General features: G+C 37.9%; 1 protein-coding gene across 36 annotated transcripts in view; it reads right to left on the bottom strand.

Annotated features, from left to right (window-relative positions):
- Positions 1-25,323, bottom strand: part of shot (dystonin-like protein short stop) — an 888,743-nt gene that overhangs the window by 311,455 nt on the left and 551,965 nt on the right. For all 36 annotated transcript variants that reach the window (XM_083113147.1, XM_083113158.1, XM_083113144.1 and 33 more), the window contains 2 exons: positions 19,659-19,736; positions 14,948-15,040 (listed from right to left, as the gene is read on the bottom strand). In XM_083113147.1, the coding sequence (XP_082969273.1) occupies positions 14,948-15,040; positions 19,659-19,736 (171 nt within the window). The remainder of the gene's footprint in view (positions 1-14,947; positions 15,041-19,658; positions 19,737-25,323) is intronic.

The raw sequence follows: 25,323 nt of genomic DNA, 5'->3' as shown, positions 1-25,323 counted from the left end.
AAAAAAAAGTTCCTGGACCGAATTTAAATTGATCCAGAAAATAAAGTTCCTGGACCGAATTTAAATTCATCCAGAAAAAAAGGTTCCTGGACCGAATTTAAATTCATCCAGAAAAAAAGGTTCCTGGACCGAATTTAAATTGATCCAGAAAATAAAGTTCCTGGACAGAATTTAAATTGATCCAGAAAAAAATGTTCCTGGACCGAATTTAAATCGATCCAGAAAAAAAGGTTCCTGGACCGAATTTAAATCGATCCAGAAAAAAAGGTTCCTGGACCGAATTTAAATCGATCCAGAAAGAAAGTTCTTGGACCGAATTTAAATCGATCCAGAAAGAAATGTTCCTGGACCGAATTTAAATCGATCTGGTAAAAAGGTTCCTGAACCGAATTGAAATACTTTTTAGATAAAAAGGTACTTTACGGTCCAGAACCCATTTATGCTTGCTGATTTTGTCTCCTGGACCGGAATTGAATTTATTTAAAATTCCTGGACCTTTAACAATCCTGGTTCTAAGTACATAGAACCGCAAGGTAATAGTTTGGTTTACCGACTGGTAACATATAAACAAATTTACATACCCCCCCCAAAAAATCAGAAATTTAATCACAAATACGCCACTGGCATCCTTCAAAGCAAGATGCTGAATTCGCAATGTGGCAATACTAACCGTCTCGATAGGGTGGTTCGGCAAGCTGTGGCAACTTGGTTTTCTCGGACCTGTAAAGACGTCTGCAGTTTCGCGCGGAGAGCAACGAGAGATCCTATAAAGCAGGCATGTCAAACACGCGGCCCGCGGGCCGCATGCGGCCCTCGATATATTTTTGTGCGGCCCCTTTGCTATTACCTGTTTTTAAATAATAGAGCCTTCAGATGTAGTAGTTGCTAAAATATCTGTGTTATTATATAAGACGATGTGAAATTTTACACGTTTTCCTCTTGGACAGGATATACCCGTTGGTAGGTGAAAAAAGGTGGTCGTGTTGTATTATTGGGGTAGTTGACGAATGTAGTGATTACCAGTTGTTCAGAGCCCAAGGCTAAGTCGTCTGCCTCTGCAGTTTTCCCTCCGGAATCTAGAATGAGGGGAGGGTTGAAGGGAAAGAGGAACATGCTGCCTTCGCCCGAAAACCTACTAAAGTAGCTCAAGAAAGCGAAGCTGCGGTACGCGCAAGCTACGCATTGTCGGAGTTGATAGCTAAACAGTTAAAACCTTTTGCCGAAGGCGAGTTTATTAAACGGAAATAGTTAATCCCGCAAGTGTAAAAGCTTTTCAAGGCATTTCAGTATCCCGCAACACGGTTGCTGAAAGAGTAACCGAACTGGCCTGTGATTTGAGTGATCAAATTAAAACAAAAGTGTCAAATTTCATTGCTTATTCCATCGCTTGTGATGAGACATCGGTGGTGTAGCTCACTTAGTTGTGTTTCTTCGTGCTTGTGATGAGGAGCTATTGGACATTGTACCATTGCATGACACTACTACCGGTGAGGATATATTTATTGCTGTTCGTGAACTTTTACGGAAGTATGATGTACCTCTGTCAAAGTTATCCTGTGTAGCTATGAATGGTGACCCTTCAATGAAAAAACAATGGTTTTGTGACAAAACTGCAAAACGAATTTCGTGAAACTTGCGATAAACACATGTTCCATCATATGCATTGCATCATCATTCACCAAGAGGTCTTGTGTTCAAAAGTAATCAACATGGAAAGTGTGATGAAGCCTGTGAAAAAAGCTATCAACTTCATAAGATCCCGTGGCTTAAACCAGCGACAATTTTCTGCTTTCTTAACAGATTTAGAAAGCGAATATTCTGGAGTCCCCTACTACACAGAAGTGCACTTGGCTATCGTGTTCTATGGTTCTTGAAAGATTCTGGAACTTCAAAGATGAAATATGCGAATTTTTGGAAATGAAAGAACAAGACACCAGCCTTTTTTCGCAACCAACGTGGTTACAAGATCTTTCCTTTCTTGTTGATATAACGAAACACTTGTCAGATTTAAATTTGAAACTGCAAGGAAAAGATCAATTAATCACCAACATGAATGATCACGTCAAAACATTCGAAGTTATTGCTTTGGGAAAAACAGTTAAGAAACGAAGACTTGACGCACTTTCCAATTTGTTCTAAATACAGATCAAGTTCAAAGGACCCTGTTTTGTACAAAAAGTACGCCGAAAAAATTCAGGTTTTGAATACTGAATTCGAGAAAAGGTTCCACGATGTTCGTTCTTTCGAAGACCAGATCTCCCTTTTTTCAGCCCTGTTTACGACTGACGTAGAAAAAGTGGCAGCACATTTGCAGATGGAAGTAATTGAAATTCAGTGCGACTCAACTTTGAAACAAAAGTACAGCGAAGTGGGCATCCCTGACTTTTACAAGTACTTGCATGCACGTTTTCCAGAAACCCGCAAATTTGGGTGTGAAATAATTTCCATGTTCGGTAGCACTTACCAGTGTGAAAAACTTTTCTCACTCGTGAAAGGAAACAAGTCACCAACGCGATCCAGATTTTCAGTAGCTGCTTTGAATAAGATGTCTCCTGATATTGATAAGTTGGGGGCAGAAAAAAGATGCCAGCTGTCAGGCAAGAAGCAATGATCAAGTTTCAATGAATGTTCAATATACTTCATTAAGTGTTATGTTAGTCATTCTTTAAAATAAAGTATTAAAGATAATTTAATTTTTTCCCTTGCGGCCCGCCCTATCTAACACTACTGACTATTTGGCCCAATTCATATTTTGAGTTTGACATGCCTGCTATAAAGGAATCGCAGCTCTTGTTCTCGTCTGTCGATTGTTCTGTCCACGGTTTTTTGACTCCCGTCATGCTTTACGTGCTTAATCATCCCGGCGTGATCAAGGCAGCCCATCTGTCTGACGGCAACTCCCGCTGTGGTGCAATGCCTTCTGAAACAATGTGCTCTCCATTGGACCGAAGTCCGGTGAACTGTTTCCGACAATAGAACACGGATTCACGCTCCCTTCAATGAAGTAAGTCTTTGCGCACTGGCAGCCATGTCCTCTTTAAGATCTCTCTTCCTCATAGGGTAAGTACCTTAAGAAGCAGTGTTGCCAACCGTAAGAGTATACCACTGTGGAAACATTGAGATTCTTGACAATATTTCGCCAAAGTAAGATGTCACAAAAAATCGTATGTATGGCGAACTGGAATTATAAACTGTATTTACACCGTATGTACGGTGTACATAAGCAGATCTACCTATTGTTGAATTGGAATATGTCTATTCTAATATATAAAAATGGATGTACGTATGTGTGTGTGTTCCGGCATAACTCTCGAACGCCTGGAGCAATTTCAACCAAACTTGGTACACATATCTCTTACATTCTGGAAAGAAATATTGTGGGGGTAAGACACCCCTGGCACCAGAGGCCAGCATAGTCTGCCTTTTACCTACCCGCTGCCCGCTTGCACGCGAGGACAGGTATACCTGCTCGCCTGCCCACGACAACGAGTCGACTTGCGTCTTTACCCGGGTTCTTGCTCTTCAAGGCGCTCTGCGCTTACAAGGTAACTGGGCATTCGACAAGACCCGGGCGCCTGCAAAACCTGCTGGAAGGAAACAGCCCTCCGGCAGCGTATCGCTCCAGGTGTTTCATCACCACGTGGACAGCTTCAGCCAGTGTTGCCTACTTACGTAGCTCGTAAATCCTACGAAGTCCTAGGAGGAGCTCTCTCCTCCAAGGAGAATTTATATACTTAGCGATTTCAGTTCAGTTTTTATCTTATTGCTAGGAAATGCACGCAATATTACAGCTTCATTTATCTAAATGAATGATCGAGCAAACAAAAATCTCCTCACTGAAAACTAATTGTTTTTCATTGCATGGTGCCTTAACCAGGCACACAGTGGCGCAACCGGAGGAGGGCAGGGGGCATTGCTCACAATCTTAGACGGAAATTTAGTCTAGCCGAGGGGCCAGGGTGTGGGTCAAACATTAAAGTACAAGAAAAAACAGGCTAGCAGAATTTAAGAGTAGCAGGGCTAAAGGGTACTCAAGATGGAATTAATTTTCATATTTCTCTTGCATTTTCCTTCCAGACGGCCAAGCGCACCTGCAGAGGGGGAATGGAGGGGTAATTGCAACCCCTTGATTTCAAATTTTATGAAAGTAGAAATATATTATAAAATATTATACAGTCTCGTCAAGTTCAATGCCGTAGCAAGGGGGTAGCGGGAGTCGGCCCTGGGCGCCGAACGATCTAAGTGAGAAAAGTTTTAAAAAGAGAATGCCATGGCGGCCCGTGATATTATTTGCTATTAATGTTGGTTTGTTACGAGTTGGATGAATTGATTATGTAATGTATTTATATAATATATATGCTTTAATGAAATTTTGAATATGTACACAATTTAGTGTTAGCATATGTATTTCTTATTTTACGTCGCTCCATGTGAAAAGAAAATATTGTAGATGGAAATTTTACATGCTATATGTATGTACATTTGGAATGCATTTATCATGCACTTTCTTTCTTTCAAAAACAGTTTGTGTGCTTGTTTTCCATTATTAGCTAATGTGAAATTGACGTGCTGAAAAAAATATTTCTAATCCTCTGTTTCAACACAAATGCGTGAGAACCGACTTCCACCCCCTTTTTGCATAATTTATGAGGATAATAATGCCTTTCATGCTACTTTTATTACTATTATTGTGATTGTTGTTGTTGGCACGTTTATCCAAGTACTTGCCCCCCCCCCCCCCCAAAAACGAGGGTAACGGCAATGCCCCTGGCTGGCTACGGCCCTGGTGTTCGCAGTAGAACAGTGTGTTCTTCGACTCGCGACCTCATCGTCGAACGCGACATGTTTCAGTCCTGCCCTATATCACTATATATCTATACGTATATTGGTTGTTTACGACATGTACTTATGGATCCTGTGCCACGGAAAACCTATTTCAATCTGTGTGTGTAGGGCGGGGGGGAGTAGCAACATTCGTAAATCTAATTTCATTAGCGATGTGGCTTACGCAGCTTTGAGTTCCCTTTTCTAGGTAGTGAAAATATATTGCAGTTGGCAACACTGCAGACAGGTGTGCGCCCGGTGCAGTTTCTAGTCGAAGCAACTACGTCATGCAGAGGGAGGGGCGTGCAGTTGATTGAAAGAACGCACTGAGACCTACTAGGTATCTTACGACTGCGGGTACCCGGCGGGTTTTCGCTACCTGCCAAGAACGATCTGGGCAGATGGTCAGTCAAGGTGCTCAAGCGAGGGTGTTGCGCAGGTTGCATGGCATTTCAGGAGCGATGTCTCGCGAACGGGTCTGCTCCAGGTCTTGTGCAGGCCTCTACCTGGAACCCCTAGGGGTGGGGTGGGAAGGGTGTGACATGTAGAACGACCGATATTAATGTGGAATCCATAGTTTTCGAGGTCGCTACGATAAATAGTTAAACTCCCAATGCCGTTCAACTCCAAGTTCATTTTACACTATAGTTACAATTCATTATTTTCCTGTCTAATAGAAGATTGGAATAAATAAATACCCGGGCAACGCCAGTTAATCAGCTAGTTAGTAATAATATTGTTTTATAATCCCGAAAGTTTGATTTTGAATGGGGGCGAGGAAGCCAATGTTCTTTTAAGTCCACTTTATGCTCAAATAGGTTAATTGGGACTGGATATACAAATTATGTTTTTAACCCCTTCTGTATTAGTGGAAGCAGAGCCAATGTGCAATGTGTCTACACCGAGGATCGACGTATAAAAAAAGTTCCCGTGCACCATGCCATGAGGCATATACAGGGGGATTTGGGGATAGGGCCCCACACATTCTATCGATCGCCGCCATTTTGGAGAGGATGCGATCAGCACCATGCTCCGGCCGCCTTTACCCCCTAGGGTTACCTTCAGGTACCCATTTAATTTAGGCCGGGTGAGCTCCTTAGCCGCTTTATGCGAGGACACCACATAATTTATTCAACATAAAGCACCACTAAACATTTGTAACAAACTCCATACCAAAAACAAAACACAATCTCTTACTATACAAACATATTTCTTGTAAAAATTCGACATAGTAAATGACAGTAATGAATTAACTTCCTGAGCCTGTCCGTCTAATGGTAGTAAAATAAATCATAGAACAACAGAAATATGAATAAGTTTTATTTTAATGTTGCGATATGTTGGAAACTACCCAAGCTACAATCATTCATTTTCGTGACATTCTCGATCTGACCGTCTATTAGCCTATCGTAGTCAACATACACCTCAATATTTGTACAACATAAGTCTTCAGATAATTGGGGGAAGGGCCAAACCTAAGCACAGCATAAATACAGACTTTTCCCGTTTCCGAGGGAGGGGGGGCAAGTTTCTTTCAGTATTAGGGTAGGGACACACTTGAGAAAAACTTTCAAAAATTGTAATTCTCTTTTGTGGAAGTTCAGAACGGTTTCTCGACTATTTAAACGTTTCACAAAAGAGAATTATTTCTGTTTTCGAGTACACAATGAATAAAACGCATGATTTAAACTTTGAAATATGGACTTACTTAAAAATTGGCGAGACAGGAGCCAGGCATCTTGTTGGACAAAGAGGTTTAATATTGGATGGAGGACCACCACAAGAAATGGATGCTATATTTTCACAGTTTAAATGTAAATAATACACCATGCGTTTTATTCTAAATTCACTGCGTACTCTAAACAAGAAATACGGAACTAGAGTAAACGCACATGCGTGCTGAACACTATAAAGACTCCGCTGGGTAATAAGGCTCCATATTGTTAACATGCCCATTTCAGAAGAGAATCCTGTGTAATTTACTGCATCTTTAAATCAAAGTTCGTGTGTGTAAAAGCATAGTAAAAGTTTAATAACGGTAAATGGAAGAAATAATTCGAATTAAAAATCTTAGTAAACAAGGACTTAAAATGTTCTCGCACGGAATCCTCTATTATTTTATGACACACAACTAATATGTTGATCCAAAATGAAACCGTGTTGAAGGTTATACACTGGGCCCCTTATAGGGAGAGATCCAAGCGAATTTTGGGGGGCCAGGTCCCCCCTCCACGGTCATCCCCGTTTCGGCGCCCGTGAAATAAGTAATCTTGAACGCTGAAATTTCCGTTGTATGGAAGTCAAACAATCGTTATTTGAAACAACTATAGTACAACTATGTAACCAGGAACTGAAAAATTTCTAAAATACTAAATTAATGACTTCCATTCCAAATATTCTTGACGAGATCGTTCATTTGCGTATTTGAAACAATAACGAAAAGCATATTGCATGTAAGGGGGGCGGGGGGGTAAGTAGTCCGAGGGACCTATAATGAACCAATATGCAAGTACACTTAAATATAAACTAACATGACTGGTTACTTTTTTTCAATTTATAAGCAGCCAGGGCGAACACTTCATATACCTAGAGATAGTGGTCAGCTGGCATTGAACATGTGTGTCAACAGTGAGTGTGAAAAGTGCGGAAGCGTTCGCTACTAAGCAGAGTGCCTGTCCATGAAACAAACATGGGTACTGAACCAGGGGCCCTTTGATTACCAGGGGTGCCCACGGTGGGGGGATTATGGCGCAGATTGCGCCATCGAAATTTGGGAGGGGGGGGATTTATTCCCTTCAAATAATATAAAATTCAACTTTTATATATTTTTACAAAACACAATTTTACACCTTAAATGCACCATATGTAATCCATTAGATGAAGAAAAAGTGTTTAAGGATGTTATCGAAGGGAGGGGGTGGGAGAAATATCCACCCCCAAAATATTAGGCCTTATTTTACACATGGGTTCTGGGGGGGATTCTGAATTAAACGTTGGGGGGGGGTACAGTATCCAACTCTAGGTCTTAGATTATGGCGGGTATTTTAGTTAGAAGGGGATTGAGCATTAAATTGAGGGGATATCCACTTCTTGTGTATTACTATTGTCTTAGACCGTTGCGGAAATTCTGGTGTGGAGACTGAGAATTAATTTTTTTGAGGAGGCAATATCCAGTCTTCAAATATCAACAGTAAGTCTAAAATTGGCTTGGAAATTATGGTGGTAGGATTGAGTATTTAATTTAAAGGGGGAGATAGGAAGCTTTTGATAATGTGTTAAATCTTAGGTTGTCAATGAATTTCTGTAGTGCAGAGTTCGAACATTAACTTTTGAGGACTGTATTTAGCGACGTTTAGACTCCGAACGTGACAAAAGAGAAGCTGGAAAACACTAATTAATTATCTCGGGATCCTAAGAAAGTACTGACACCCCATTAAATTAATATTCTTGAAAGCCTGCAAAGAGATGGATATAAAAATTTTCTTGCTCGTTTCGCTCGCAATATTGTGTTGCTAGAAGACGTGTTTCTTTCGCGCTTTGCTGAGGTGAACATGAACTTTTATACTATAGGTGCATTGCAAGACATAAGCGATATTCTTGATATTCATTAATAACATCACTTAATGCTTAGTGTTGGTGTTAAAGCAGGTGCATCATTTGGAAATAAAACTATATCTAATCCGCATTTCTAACTTCACGTCACAGAAAAATTTATATTTACCACAAGAAAACGGGGGGGTGAGTTCTTTGAAAGAGGAATCGTATTATATTATCGTCCTGAGCTTTACTTTGTGGGGATTATTATATGGTTTGAGTGCGCGAATAATACAATTTGGGGGGGGGGGGATTGCGCCATTGGCCTTGGGGGTGAGGGGCACCCCTGTTGATTACAATTACCACTAACGCCATGAGGGAGGCCATTGTTTACTATTGCGAATCATTGGTATACACTCAAGCAGAACAATCTTAGTCTGGTCATTTTAATTCATACCCTTTATTAACTGCGGCGTTATTGGTTAAAGATTTGAGCCAGTTATTCTTTAACTCATTACAGAGCGAAAGCGACCAGGCTGTCGAACCACTCACTCTATCCACAAAGAAAGTATCACAGCGCGAACGCTCGCGCCATCTGTTGCACACGCTTACAACTACTTGAACTCCACGAGCAGTGCTGCCCTCTGCCGAACATTATTCGAATTAATCGCGTAAGAAAGCAATACTCGTTATGAAGCGAAAAGATGTTTCTTTCAGCACATTTATTATTATTATTATTATTATTATTATTTTACATACTCTGTCTACTAACAATAGAAAACTTAGAAATAAATATACTTTACATCCACGTTGTAAAAAAAACTTCACTTAGCAATGTTTTCATGCTATGCTTTCATTTCAAACAGCAACCAAAGCTTTATTTTTTCAAAATTAGAAGCTGGAAACTAAGTTTTCTGTATAATATAACAATTAATAAGGCTCTTTTCTACACAGGTTAAAGATGGATTATTACAACTACAGACTTGTATGAAAATCATGTTACATATCGGAAACATCGCAGCTAACACCACCTTTAGCGTGGATTACGGAAAATTAGGTTAAATTATAATGCAGTTGTGCAAAATTGTGTGTGTGTTTAGTAGCAACGGAGATGCATAAATATGAGTTCCGTTAAATGCACACTTTGAATACTGAACATTTCTCACCTCTTCATATTTGGAATCATAGACAAATATCTGTAATTGTTCAGCCCGGAACTTGTCTTGGGAAGTCGAAACAAACTGAAGTCGTTTAAGCTTGTGAGGGTGCGGATTTGTGGTGAGAACTTCTTGTACTATAACTTGCAAAGTCTTTCCGTACAACGGTATAAAACTACTGGAAAGGTATTCCTATTACTTTTTAAACTTTCTAGGTCTGCAGTTTTATCGCACAGATTGAACCACAGAAATATGCACCTCCTACTGTACACTTCCCTTCCAATTATAGTCTAGCAGGTAGATGGGAGTAGCAGAGGCTGTAAACGCCCGCCAGGGGGGCGAAATGAAAAGGTAACTTGTAGGGCCTTGAGCAAGATGCGTCACAGGGAAGAAAATATATTTCATGATGCAGAGCTAAGATTTTACCCTGGCACGCTTTCGGTACAAAAGTTAGTCCCAACGTAATATTGTGCCTAATATTCCGAGTGTTAGAACCTATTTTGCTTTTTAGTGCCTGCAAATGATTAAAAAAGACTGACAGAGTGTGTGTGAAAAGTGAGTTTTCACCTCCTGTTAAGGTGAAAATCTTGATAAATTTGAGAACAATTTAGATTTCTAGGGAAAGTGAACTTTCATTTCTGTAGAAATTAATAAATTAAATGGTATGCCTTAAAAGCTTCCTGCAAAATTAGAATTCTTCTTGGGAATTCATAACAATTTTTAATTCACACCATAGCTTTTCTACTTCAGAGAGTTATAGGACGGTTAATTTTTTTTATGTACGGTTTTCTGCATTTCTGTTCGACTCACAAAGAAACAGCCAAGCTAGAATTCGAATCTGGGACCACTTTGAACATCTTTTTCCTGTTTTGATAACCAATAAAAATTTACAAAGACATAGGTGTTTCATTCTGTTATTGCAAAATATATACAATCGTCTATTTATATTACAAACTTGGCTTGTTACTGTAATAAATTGTGAACGCGAAATAGTTAATTCTATGCTTTTCATTATTCATAATATTACATGTTGATGCGTATTATACTTTTTAATTTTTGGCGTCAATTATCGTGACCTTTTAATATCACCAAATTTTTAGTGAACACTATTATTCCGCCGTTCCTTTTCTCTAAAGTTAGTGTACATTATTGCGGCCTTTTCAGCACATTTTTATATATTTCTTGCTTGACTATATGGGAAGTTTCTAGAAATGCAGACTCGCTTCAAAAGGCAGCACTTTGTTCATTCTACGAATCAATTAAGGAAGCCGGATCAAATTCTCTATACAGCCTTTCAGTGTTGAGTGAGTGTGATGTAGTGAGCTTGCAAAACAAAAGAAAGGCAACGCTGGAAGTTAATCCTACCTGACTTCAATCATGCACGTAAACACAAGGGTCTGTGACTGGGGTAGGAATCGTTCATAACTTATTCTATCACTGCTGGTAGGAAACAGGGTATGCATGCTTCAATATGATTAGTACGGTAAATGTGCGAAGTTGCAAACCAGAAGTTTTCTTTCGTTCAATACCATTGTCCTTACACTTCTAACCACAAAAGTGCAACACAATAGCGCCATTTTTCAGACATTCAGACACGATTTTCTCAGTAACTTCGCACATTTTTCACAACATTCAAGTGTGGCTCTACAGGGGTTTAGAATATTGTGCAGAAGTCTGCATTAGAAATATGGTAAGGCATGCAGAATGAGTCTACAAAGAACTTTGATTTGTGTACCCGAAATTGCTTGTAAGTGAATTAAAAATGAGGTGCCAAACACACGGACTCAGTGTCTTTTAGAATTTTACCACATTTTGCACACATTCTGTGAAGAACACTGCGATAATTATATATTTTCTTCTAATGTGGCAAAATTATCATTTAATGAATACAGTGGTAGCAATTGACACACACAGAGAAATATACATTGAAAGTTGTTATTTCAGCTATTTTTTCCCCCTAACAAATTTTCCAACACAATTTATCAACGGTTGGGCTTCAAAAATAAATCCTGGCTAAGGTACTGTCTCAAAGGAAAAGCATGTTCAGTGTCGCACTATATGCAGCAAGAATAATGAGACTCCACAACTGTATAAATCCTTAATGTTGTTGAGTAACAGTACATGTACTTAAGTGAATTGTTTCAGAAATAAAATGTTTGGATGCAATACAGAACAGTGTGCCCAAATTACAGTAAGACCAGCAGACTGCCAGAATAAGAATTTATCTTATTAAAAGCGCCACATTAAGCATTTTGTACAGCCTAGTTAAAAACTCCGAAAACATCCTGGAAGCAAAAAACACAATGACGCCATGCTACCAATTCCCTTAGTGGTTATTAAAGCATTTGGCTCTCATGCTTGCTTACCATGCTGCATACAAGTCTTCGAGTTCGAACACATTGTAATTCTGCACAATTAATGTGCCACTTTGTTCTTCTAAACCCGAGACCCTCTATGCTATGGACCACCTAACTGTGCTATTAACATGTTGCATGTGGGTTTAAAGATGATGATGAATGCAAAAACCATTTCTGATTGGTAAATGTGCATGTAATCGCCTTTTTTTTCACCAATTTCAATGTAGGTTTCGTATTGAAGATTACCATGGGCAAATGAACCTTTTATATACTTCTGTGCACTGTTACTTTGAAACAGTTTCATTTGTGTAGCAAAGCAAGTATAATGTATATCTCCGATTTCCTTCACACGTATGCACAAACACACATCAGTATTGCTATTGATGGTAACTGCTATAAGGGATGAATGAAGGAACAGAATGTATATGTAGTGTGATACATAAGTATTATCAAGCAAATTGTCCACCACCAATTTCATTGACTTTTCTCTTACACGATTTTAGGGAATGAAATTGTATTGATATTGGGGTTTTCATTCAGGCATTGAACTTCGCATTGCGTTAAGCAAAGTGAATAAACATGGTCACGTACAATTTGCCCATTACTATTTATGCATTCCACTCTACGAGTACATGAAATGGCGAGTTAAACAAATCTACTGAATACACTGTGCAACAACTTACCAGTTAAACATCGAATACAGTAAGGTCACACTACATACAGTAGAAAACAAAAGAGCAACGAGGCCAGGGCAGAATATTTACACAGCCTAGACAGCCAAAGCACAACGGGGAAGGCAAAGGGTTAAGCTTACCTTTCGCTCCTACGAAAGAGGGAGGCCACAACGAACGAGCAAGCAGAAAATTAATTATCGACATACCCTCGTATTAAATTGAAATAATTTTCATCAACTACAAAATTCGTTACAACTATTTTGACTTGAAAAATTGTTTACATTTTTTTGTATCTTATGCATGTAATGACCAGCAGCATGTGTGTTTACTGTACGAGGCACCGAAAGTGTGTATTCTATGACGTACAATAGTTAGAGAAGAAAAATGTATCACGAAATTCTCAAAACACTTGCTAAAAGTTTTTAAATCTATTTGTAAGTTTTTGTTGCAGCAAGTCTGCTTAAAAATTTACAATATTGCATTAACATTAACAAAATTATAGTTTAATACAACCAAATTTAATAACATACAGTAAAATTATTCGCGTTTATAATTTTGAATGGTGCTTCAAGATCATTATAACTATGTTTAAAATATTTTAAATGTACATTGACAGAAAAAATGTACAACAATGTGTACATTTTACAACTATAAATTATACAATGAGCTTTTACAAAATTGTCTGTTAGAACTCTCGTGTATAGGTACAATATTTTCGGACACGTACGTACATATTTTTGTATCTAATAGTGCATTAAATACGTTCCAGGAACGTATACAATCTGTGCTGAGATTGTGATAAGGCTTCATCAACCCACATAGTTATTTTAGATTTTACAATTTAGAAAGAATGAGCCCCAGAATCACATCACGGTGAGCCAAGAGTGCGCTTACACTATTCTAATATTATTAACTACAGTAAATAAAGAAGGTTTATGCCAGCATGGTAAACTGAAAAGTTGCTGTGCAAACGAACAAATGATAATGGGTGCATGTGACTATAACGAAAAGTGTGTATAATAATTAGTAAAGGTAGTACACGCGTAATCTAACAAGGTCACAAATGGAAATGCGTTCAAAGCAGTCAAAGGTGATAACGCGCATGTTTTTGAAGAGTGTGTGTCCTGATTTACGTGTAAATTATTATGATTTGCTATAAAGCTGTAATGAGATTAAATTACAAAGACAAAAGCAATGTGTAACTATCAGGTGCAATGGTTCTTTTACGATAAACACGTTAAAAATTGTTCAATCTATCCAAGATCTAGGGATGACACGAAATTAAGAAATTGAATTTCATCACCTTCGTTAGATGCACATGAGTGGGCGTACAGTGAGATCCATGAGTATTACAGTTCAAATTGTCCATTACTATTTTCATTAATTTTTCTCTTACATCCTGTGTGTTTTTAAGCGATGGATTTTTATGTATGCTGGTGCAGAAGTTGTCAACAGCTTGTTTTGAATCTTCTTTCAATTCTTGAAGCTCTTATTGGGTCACATAAAGTGCACGAACATGGTGATAGACCATTTGCACTGTACAACTAAATCGCTGATAAAATTGTGCAATACCTAAACAAGCATTGTGTTCATATTTGCAAAATGTATTGCACAAACAAGTAAGTTGCACTCTATCGAAAACATTTAAGCTTAATATACAACTCTGTCAAGTTTTAAAAACATTGCCTACTTATAAAGATGTTGCAGATTAAATTCTACTGGAGGAGGCATATTTCAGTGGCTAGGAATCCACTTCTAGCATGTCACGCATAGCCTATCAAAGCTCTACCAAAATCTGACCGAGTGAATAATGGATATTACAGTTATAAGTCCATGATTAGAATCGAAACTGTGTCCATGCTCTAGATAAGCCATGGTTCTACTAGCTATAGTACCGCCAAAACTTCTGGAAACTCTAAAAATATACGAACTACAGGTTTCCCCGTGATTATAACTAGCGACACTAGCGCCACTACTCCCATGCCAGGGTTTCAAATGTCTTTGTAGGTGTGTAAACTCTGGAATCACTCTCTGGGTTCCATCACCTCTCTGCTCTTTCAAAATATTACTACAGCCGGTTGAAGCCACTGTATTCCTCGTCATTCTATGTCTTCGTTACATCTATAGCTTACGCACAGTAGGTCACGTCCTACTCCACTATAATCGCTAAAATCCGATGTTCTGATGAACTGAAAATACACAATTCGTCATAGCACCAAAACTAGTAGCATTGCCAAAACTACGAAACAGACTTTCGGATCTATAACATCTGCCGGTTGACTCTATATGCGGTTGGCCTTGCACACTCTTTCCAACGCGATTCAGATAAGAAATGTTGCCCTTGTACATTTATGAACAATTACAATGAGAACACTTTGAGACATGAAAGTGCACGACTCACCTGGAAGTGGAGAATAATCGTCCATATTAGGCCAAGGGTAAGTTTAGGGTTTCCATCGACAATGTCTTCCGCTCGGATGTTCACCAACTTGATCTGTAAAGATTAATAATTTGGTACAAAATGATTAGGGAATAACAACATATAATTAAGAGAAACTATAACATATCAGACTAAATTCAGTATATTATCACTGTCATAATGCATTGTGTCAGTAAACCAGTAGCTTTGTATTGTAAGCAGAATTTTTACTGCTAATTCCATGTATATAATGAATATGCCCAGCGAAATTACAGCATATCTTTCCTAACAGGGATATCGGGTACCAAACCTTTGAAAAAATTAAAGAACAGCAAATTTACGATCTTGTCCAGACCAATTGGCTCCTGGCCACTACCTCTTACTAGCTTATGGCCTTCAAAAGACAAATATTTCCCCCAAAAGCTTATTTCTTCCAAAAGCTGAAATCTGAGAATCAAGAATGAAATTTAAACTAACAATGCTAGAACTTGTGCTTTATTTAAGAAAATGGTTTCTGTCCTAGGTGCCTATGGTCTACAGGAACTACGATAATCCGTATACAGTAGAATCTCCGAAGTACTGTCAATTGTATTTCTATTTAGAAGAGTTTAGCATATCATTGAAAAATGTATGAGAAGTGACGTTAGCAAAAAATATCACAAAAATAAGACCTATTTTGATAAGTAACAACATGTATGCGGAAAAAATATGTTCTTATATTGCACCGTTCTTATGTTTTTTTTTTAGATAACCAGAACGATGAAGATGAATGATGATTAATCACAAAGGAATAGCTATGCCCCGGCAACTATTTATAATTAATTTGCTGTTACAAGCAAATTAAGGTTGATTGATTGGAAGCACATTGCCGCAAGAACATTAAGAAAACCGTATGACCAGCGACGACATATTACGGTTTCCCTGACTGCTATATTGTGGCATCAAGACGACCAATAGCGAACGTATACACTTTTCTAGTCTACTATTAAATATCTATGCTGGCTAGATAGCGCACGATAACAAAAAGGGAGTTTTCACCTTCAGGGAGTTTTGCGTCTTCAACATGTGATGCAACGTGATGTTTACGTATTATGTGTGAGGAAGGAGGGCTATGAAAGACTAACTACAAGATGAGAACATAGATTTCTCCTCGATTTATTAATCATGTCATTTTGACACGAACATTAGTGTTACGAAACTCCAAAGGCAAAGATGTATAGTAGCATGCATAAGTAATATCAATCAAATTGTGCATCACCATCTTTATTGTTAATTCTCCTTCTTTTGCACAGTGAGAGCTTCAATAATTGAGATAAAACTAAACACGCTGCTGACACCCTTAAAAACACGTAGGACGCAAGAGAGAAAATAATGAAAATAACCATGGGCAATTTGCCGAGCAATACTTTTGCATCCCACTGTACCCTTTCGCTCAACTGAACTAGAATATCATGGAAGTATATTGCGGTACAGGTGACTATATTCACTTCAAAGCGCCCGTATGTTTGAAAATTAAAACGATTTTATAGGAACTAAAATGTAAAAACTGTAATAACAGTTATTTCTTTGATATTACTCACAGGAGCGCTCAGAAAGTAATAAATATTGATTTAAAAGGCGAATTAAACGTTTACAGCGTAAATAACACCTGCTTGTTGCCAAGTTAATAGATAAATTGACACAATTATGTAATTCCAGTTATGCTTTCCTCCACTGAAAGCAAATTGTTGAAACTAGAGGGCATATTTGTGCACAAATGTTAGTATAAACTCTTGTAATTAATTTAAATGTATTACATTATAATAAATTTATACGTTTAAATATAGATTTTTATTAATGATCAAAAGACGAGCTTATAGTGCAGGAACTAGAAACCCTCTTCACCCTTTTAAATTAGTAACTTATTGTCTTTCAGCTGAAGCCAGTATATGGTCTTCCCCATGAAAGAAAGGAAACGCATATTCTTTTCACCACACAAGAAAAAACATTCAGCGCTTCCCATTAATATGCTGTGCTGAATTTGTGGCTGTACGAATTTCCTTCGTCCTCTCAACTCATAATCATATCAGAACTTAAGGTGCATCTGCCATTTCCTAAAGTTTTAACACATATTTTGATATTCTGCCTTGGTCAGTATTTTAATGTTTTATTAACATGGAAGCAAGGCTTAAGAGTGTTATCACATATTTTCAAGTTCTTACTTTGTCTTTGTCACGCTTCAGTGCTGTTAAATCATACTCTATTTATAATTCGTACGTAATGGGATCTCTAGTTATCAGCAAATACGAATAACTTATTTACATTGTACAAAGATCAAGGTTATTTGGCTTAAGATAGATGGCAGTCATTTCTGTATACATAAGAATTAACGTATCTTATCTCACTTTTTAAAGGAGGTGGTGTAGAAGTAACAGTAACTGTGGAAGTTACTAAATTAAATAAAACGCCTAACTACCAGCTGAAACCAAGTCTTAGGATGATCAAAAATTAGTGTTACAGTTAACCTATTCAAGTAATGAAATATTACTTTTCTATTTACAAACTATTATTCTCGTTCAATATGAAAGAAGAGTATTTATAAAAGATTTGATTGAAAGAGAATGAATGTGTGGAAGACTGCATAATACTGAACAATATAATCTACTTCTGTTCCATCTAATAATATAGCTATATTCTTTTCTATTTGTACTAATCGCTCTCGTCTTTTATCAGTTTCCTCTGCCTCGTTTTCTTTGTTCCTTCCTCTTTCTTTCTGTCACTTACTCTCATCGCGCGCGTGTATTTTTTTATGCAAATATCTGGAATATGCAGTTCAATATACAAAGTAAATAAATAAGGTGAACATATATTCCGTTCATGCCAACAGGACTTACTGACTGTCATTTGTTCAAGAAAAATACACTGTTTTCGAAACTTGGGATTGGTGGAATGGATTGCAAACTGGACTACCGGTAGGTACCCGAACCCAATGTGGCCTAGTACCCAATATGGCCTATTTGCTGTTTCCAAGTAGTTGCATGGTTATTTCAACAGATGACGTTAGTATGTCAATTAGACTGTTCGAATGGCATGATTGAACCTGTTGGCTGTACCTATAGTGCAGTAACTTGAAGACAAAGAAGCGAAATAGCTGAACCTCGTGATTATGTTCTACGGATCTAATATTGCATAATCATGTTATTACTTACTACATCTTCCAAGTGATAGGTGTCTATATCTCTAGCACGTATTATTATGATAGCTTTGGCTTTGTATTTTTTTTAAATAATGTACTTAGTTTAGACTTTAAATCTAAAGTGCTGTTTAGGCTATAACGAAGGGAAAAAGAACACTAAGGTGTACTCAATATGGCCTACATAGAAACATATCGTGAAAGACATGCGCAAATGTGACATTTGTTACTCTTATGTTCACGTACTGTGTGGAACTCACTAAGGATGATAAAGGACCTTTCATTTGCCCAGACTGCGATGTGTAATCCATGGTATTCTGGTAACAAATTGTGACATGTCACTCCCCATTTACTGATTTGTAAACATGTAATTTCTTTGTACAAATCTCACACGTCATTATGTAAATAAAAAGTAAGTGTATCAATATACTTATCTACCTATTAAAACAACTTAGTTGTACTTTCTTTACAATTTCTGTTGCATATTTTGATGTAAAGGAACAAAATATATGACTAAGCTATATTGGGTACATAAACGTAACTTTTTAATAAAATATTTCCTGCACCCACGTTATTATTTGGAATTGGCTCTAATTTTCAGTAAAAACGTCCAGAAATGTTCCATCTTTTGAACCTTGCAATTAGTTTTACCTTTCCGACTTTGTAGACCACTAGAAACAATCGCAAACCTTAGATAGGCCATATTGGGTTCAAAAATAGTGATGGTTGTTAATAGATGGCGCCGTTAAGCCACGTCATTTAACTGTTCCGATTACTTCCTGTTTGGGACACCTAAGAAGCGAAGTGCTTGAAGTCTGCCACAGATCATTGTGGAGCTCAAAAATAACATCCATGTGGAAATAAACACAATTCCTATTGAGATGTTGGAACGTGTCACGGTTATTCAATTCAGGCTGTTTGAGTGTGAACATCGTGAAGGGTGTGTAAGGTCGTAAGTATTGTGTGTGTAATGTCTGTAACATAAAAAGGTGCCTCTTTGTTGTTTAAAAAGCTCCTGTTTTATTGAAACATCCTTTATTACTAACTGAAGCAGCTAACAATGATGGACGATGATGTATAGTTTCTTATAAGTAAACAACTTAAAAATATATAATTCCATAAACTTCCGCAGCCCACTGATAAGATACAAAAGAATTATATTGTCCCCGTCAAGCTTGACTGCCTTAATCCATTACTTAATTAACTCCTTGATTATGCAATATATGAACTATAGTACTACCGCCAGGGCAATGTGAGGGATTATTAGGACTTATCAAATTAAAAATTGCTGATATACAGGGTGTTGTAAAAATAGGTTGACAGTCTTAGTATATATTTTTTTTATTATTATTTTACATTGAGTGGTCCCCACAATCCCCAGACATTACATCCATGGATTAACATAATATCACGGCTGCAATAAATGGCAACGCTAAACCTACTTGGCATATGTCAACTGTGAACTGTCAACCTACTTTTGCACCACCCTGTATATTAAATTAAATTAAAAACTACCCTTACCTTTCGATAGCGTAGGAAATCCAAGGCAATCTGTACATTTTGCAGCATATGGAATCGCATGCGACCTCTTTCCCTGGGCTGGAATGAAACAAAAGAACCAGTAAGATTTTTGAAAAATAAATATAAGTTTCGAATAACATGAATTGAGTTAGCAATGATGAATCAACCAGGACACTTTCAACAAACTCTCTATGATTTTATTTACTTAGCGAGGTGCCCGAGATAATATGCGAGACCAAAACAGCCATAAATGATAGTCAAAGATAAACACATCTGATTAGAAGAGTGAAATATTGAAAATTGGACAAAATTATAAAAAAAGTAGACAGTATCACCTCGTACACAAGACATCTGACATGCGTTAAATGTGGTGAAACAAAAGTTTCTGTAGAGAGAGCCAAGACAACTTTTTCCTTACATTCAGAACATCAAAGGATTCTAGGCTTCCAACAGACCACTAATGTGATAAAAAAAAGTGTGTGTGTGTGGGGGGGGATTTCAATTTAAACAATGCAACCGATATTTGAGCTTCCATTGTTTACTGGACTTATTTTGATCTACTGTTGTTCCAATCCTGATTGCTTGCAATATACAGGGCAATTCAAAATGAATGGTAAAACTTTACACAGTTATTATCAAGTTACAATTATGGTAGAAAATCAGACAAGGCCTCAATATAAAGAAGAACTCTGGAAGTTTTACTCACATTATAAAGATTCAACATGGGAACAACGTGTAACGTGGAAAAAGTCCAAATCATAATCCAGTACTTGCTTTGCACGAGACAGCAAGTCGTTGTCAACGGTTTCGAAGGCACCAACAATTCGCAGTTGTAACTTTGGCAAATCTTTCGGAAGAGTGAAACATATGCATTACTACCGAAACTCATGCGGAAATGTCTTTGCACCATTGAGTCTGAACAGGCGAACGTGTCATGTAAGACTGATTGCGAGATTTGCAACTGCCTAAGCATGGGATACTTCTGCGCATGAGCACCTGCGTTCCGACAGGGTTGCCAACTGATGCTGGTAGATACAATATGAGTCACCCTGTATATAGTGGCCGTTAATACTATAAAAATTGTGACGGCAGCGGCAATTTGTCCAGACAACGTTTCTCATTACACGTGTATTTCTTAAAACGTTGAATTAATCGTGCCCATGCATAAGAGGTATTTTATTACTGTCTAATATGGTGGATCTGTTTTACTGTACATCTAATCAGCGGCGTCGATTAGGGCGGGGCGGGGGAGGCAGTTGCCCTCTCCACTTATTTCCTCCGCAGTATGTGTCCTGTTTGCGGAGGAAAGTACAGCGATGACTTCAATGGAGAAAAATTGTTGCGGTGTGAGAATTGCAGCGAATGGTTACATGAGCTCTGTGTAAACATTGTGGAAGATTGAGTCACCTTTGTATGTGAAGACTGCAAATGATTTTTTTTTAGGTGGTGATGATTGAGACAATCCTTTTGTGGTGGATTGTGATTGTGTAGAGTAAAAGAGGTAAGGTGTGAGAATTACAGTGAAAGCTCGAATGTGAAAACTGCAAATTATAATTTTTCTAATTTTTGGGGCGTGAGACAAGTGAAAGATGCTTTTTTGGGGAGAGAAGGGAGTTTATGTTATGTAACAGGTCTATGAGGTGAAATAAATATGTGAGGTGTTAGCATCATAGCAAGATGTCTCAAGGGCTGAGTTAATATGAAATAAGGAGTGTCCTTTCTAAATGAAAACTGGCTTTTTTTTTTTAGGGATGGTAAGCGACAGAGACGTACTGTGTTTGTGGGGATTTAGTTTATGATGTGACAAAAGGTTACATGTAGAGGAGAAGGTCTAAATATGGGCGAAGGTTTAAATATGGGTTTTGGAGTTATCAGCCCTCGCGGGTGCTGCAGCCTGGCAGAGGCTATGGGAACTGGTTATCTGTCAAGGACAAAGGTTGCGGCGCCAATTCGCAAGAGAAAGTGGTGGTTAGTTTCGGCCTTGGACGCTGTTATAGAATTGCGACCTCCGAAAACTTTTTGCAGGTATGTTTTAACTCTGCGTTTTCTGAATTCTCATCTGCTTTGTATAGGTTATGATATTAGCGGTACATAAAACAAATGTGGAGTTTTTATAATACCATGATTTGTTTGTGAAATATATACCACAGAGAGCGAACATAAATTGAAGAAAAATAGCGTGATGGTCTAAATATGGGCTATATGAGGTCTAATGTTGAGATCACATTTTCAACAAATATTTGGATGTTTTTCTTAATTTCGGGTTTTCCCATTCCGCGTGGGTTTCCAAACAACAGATTATTCATAAATATGAATTTTATAATCTTTTAGCGATAAATGACTTTTTTTAAATTTTAATTGGTTTTTGTTATATTGCCACTAGTAGCCCATATTTAGGCCACAATTTTGAAATACATCATTTTACCATTTTTGGAAATTGCTTTTTTAAAAAAAAAAATTGAGACCTTCTATACTTTAGCATGCTATTACATTTAAGAATATATTTCATAGATATGCATTTTATAGGCAAGTGCTTGATATATTAATTTTTTTTCTCCGAAAATGACAACATAAAAAGGGGGGCCCATATTTAGATCTTTTGCTCTACATGCAAAGTGTTTAATTTGTATTAGTGCCTTAAGTAATAGGTGAATTCCTGAACCTTTTTCTTTTTACTATATTTGTTTGAAGCATTCCAAATGATGGAAAATGGCATTTTGTGTTAAAGTTTTGTATTTCACTGTAATAACTACCAGGTGCATAAGAAAAATATACAAAAAATTCTTGATATATCCAGCTTTATTTGCATTTGCCCATATTACCCCGTGTCTGGGGTAATATGAGCTATTTTGTAAATTATTGTTTTTACAAGAAACTGTGTGTTTCTTCTTTGTCTGTTTTGGGTCAATGAACAAAACAAGCTGAGCAATGAAACGGAGAAGCGTTTAAAACTGTAACAAATACGGATTTTATTTTTTTTAATTAAAAACCTTAACTATGCTCATATTCCCCCGACGTCCCTTATAATAATAATAGTGGTTGCTGTAACTTATGGCCTGTAAGTTACAGAAAACAATTTCACCATTCGAATTGCATTCTCTTTTCAGAAATCTCAGAGGGGAGCAAGTGACCCGTCTGGCCCCTCCCTGCGGGCGCCCTTGCACAGTAAGGCTGGTTGGGACTCGTCCTTCAGTTTAAAGTGGGATCCGAACCAGTGTGTGCCTCCACCGGATATCGAACCCGTGACCACTTACATACACGGCGACGACGCTACCACTGCACCATCGGGGAGGCCTTCCTCTCACTTGAGAGATCACAAACACCGTCTTTCATTTCCCGTACGTTCACTAGACTTGCACTATTTCATTACAGTATTTCACTAAACTCGTAGCTAAGTGATTTCCAGATACTTCTCTTAGATTTCTTTATTTGGTAGTCCCCTTTCACATATTTTCGCTATACCCACTGAGCTTCTTTGCTTCGCCCAGACATAGGGTAGGAAAGTTCCTAGATTCCTTACTTGCGCCTCCCCCACTTTATTGTATTATATCATTATATTCTGAATGTTAGCTTCATTTATTTCCCCGATATATTTTTGTCTTGCCTCCCCTGCTTCTTTGCACTGGAGAAGAATGTGAAATTTCGTCTCGTCTTCACCGCATAGCGGGCGGGCATTCTACTCTCCTGTCCTCCAAGTCGAGTTTCATGTGTATACATCCTCGCCATTCTTTGCCCCACACAAATCCATGTAGTTCCTCCTACATTCTCGATCCGTATCCACTATTTCTGCTGATGTTAACGTCATTTTTTCGCAGTGTTCCGCAAAAATTGACTGTTTGTCAATGTCTTCCAGTCTGTCAAGTATGGCCCCTAGCATCTGTATTTAGATTCTCCCCTCTACTTCCTCGTCCCAAATCCGCCCCAGCCCCATTCCGTATAATTCAGTTTTTATCTTTGCTACGAATTGCCTCCCATCATCCCGCCTATCTGTGATTGTACGCCAGGTTTCTTCAAATTTCCCCCCTCCATAGTCATCCGTACAGGAGTATTTAATGCTCCTCATTTTGGCATCTACTTCTTCCCTTAACTTTCTCATTTTCCTAAGTGTCCAACAAGAGTCATGTTTAATCAAGGGGTTCCGGGTTGGATACCCGGTGGAGGCACGTAGTGGTTCGGATTCCACTTTAAACTGTAGGTCCAGTCCCGATTAGCCTTACTGTGCATAAAGTGGATTTAAAACACCAAATCAATAAATCAAAGAGTCATGTTCTTTTTGGAAGAAGTTCTGCACAAAGTCATAACGCGCATATAACTTTCTGCGCTTCGATAACTGAGAAACGTAAGTTTAAAGCTTATGCTTGTTATGCTTGTTCGCCATAGGGCCAACGGGATTTCAAACTTAACGTTGTGATTGTGCTACCCTACATTAATTGACAAATTACCCATATTCCCCTCCTATATTTACCACTTTTACCGAAACCTGAGATTTCCTTACGAAAGAACCCGTTTCTCCTTTTACGGCCATTTCCTAAAAGGAACGAGAGAGACTTATCAACAGTACACATTGGGAAAGGTAAGAATCACGCCACTATGTCATGTAGTGACATGTTAGTCTTTTTCCCTCTCGAAATAAGTACATATGACGCTACAGAAAAAAACAAGACTCTCCTAAGGTCAACATAATTGCATCATCTTTAAGCAAACACTTTATTCCTTGCCCCACCTGAGACTTGGAAAGAACGCCCACTTTTATCACAAGTGTCTTTACAACAAGGAAACTGTAAAGCTGCCACGAATCAAAAATCGAAGTGTTTATTGCTCAGGTTCAAGGTGGAATATATAGACAGATCAGTCCGTAGAACATTTTTCTTTGTGATCAGAAACTTTTGTTTCACGCAGGTTCTTACATATTTAATAAATAAATATATAAAGCAAAGTATAAGTGTTCTTGCTTCAATTAAGTCCTATTGTAAATTAGCCCATGTGCTGGGAATTAATTTCGTCAAACTGTTACACCTATAATCCTATTGTTCTTCAGAATGTAAAAACTCCTCCAGATGACGTCACATCTTCGCACTCGTTCATTATTATTAACAGTCCCACCTGTACTAATTCACCTTGGCTCAAGGTAGATGATGTTATCAGGACTCGAGGCTATTGGCTGTACAAAACTTTATCAATGAGAACAAGTCCGCCAGATGGCAGGTTGATCAAGATGGCCCCCACCACTAGGCAAAACCTTCTGAAGCAGAAATCAAGTTTGCAAAAAATATTGTTTTAAGTACATTATGCTCAGATTGGTTAGTCGGGACTGTACCTACAGTTCAAATTGATGTTCGAACTACCGTGAAGCTATCTTTCTAAAGTGTTCGAACCCGGGACCCTTTGATTACAAGACGACAGCGTTCTATATATAAGGCCTGCATAATTCAATTTTTCATTTCATTTTTCATCGTAATATGTTTCTTTAAATTTATAGTTCCGTACAATATCTCCTAACACGAAAGTTTCATCAACATTCAAACACTGTAACAATTAATGAAATTCGGATGACAACAGATGGCAGTGGGATACACAATTTAGTACACAAATGATATACGTATATCGCTTTTGCACGAAATCATATGGCAGTGTGTGCAAGAATGAGAAAATCCTTAAGTGAACA

This window comes from Lepisma saccharinum, chromosome 27 (assembly GCF_977018435.1).
Source record: "Lepisma saccharinum chromosome 27, izLepSacc3.1, whole genome shotgun sequence".
NCBI lineage: Eukaryota > Metazoa > Arthropoda > Insecta > Zygentoma > Lepismatidae > Lepisma > Lepisma saccharinum.
Note: the sequence above shows the minus strand (reverse complement) of the source record. Positions and strands in the feature narration are given on the sequence as shown.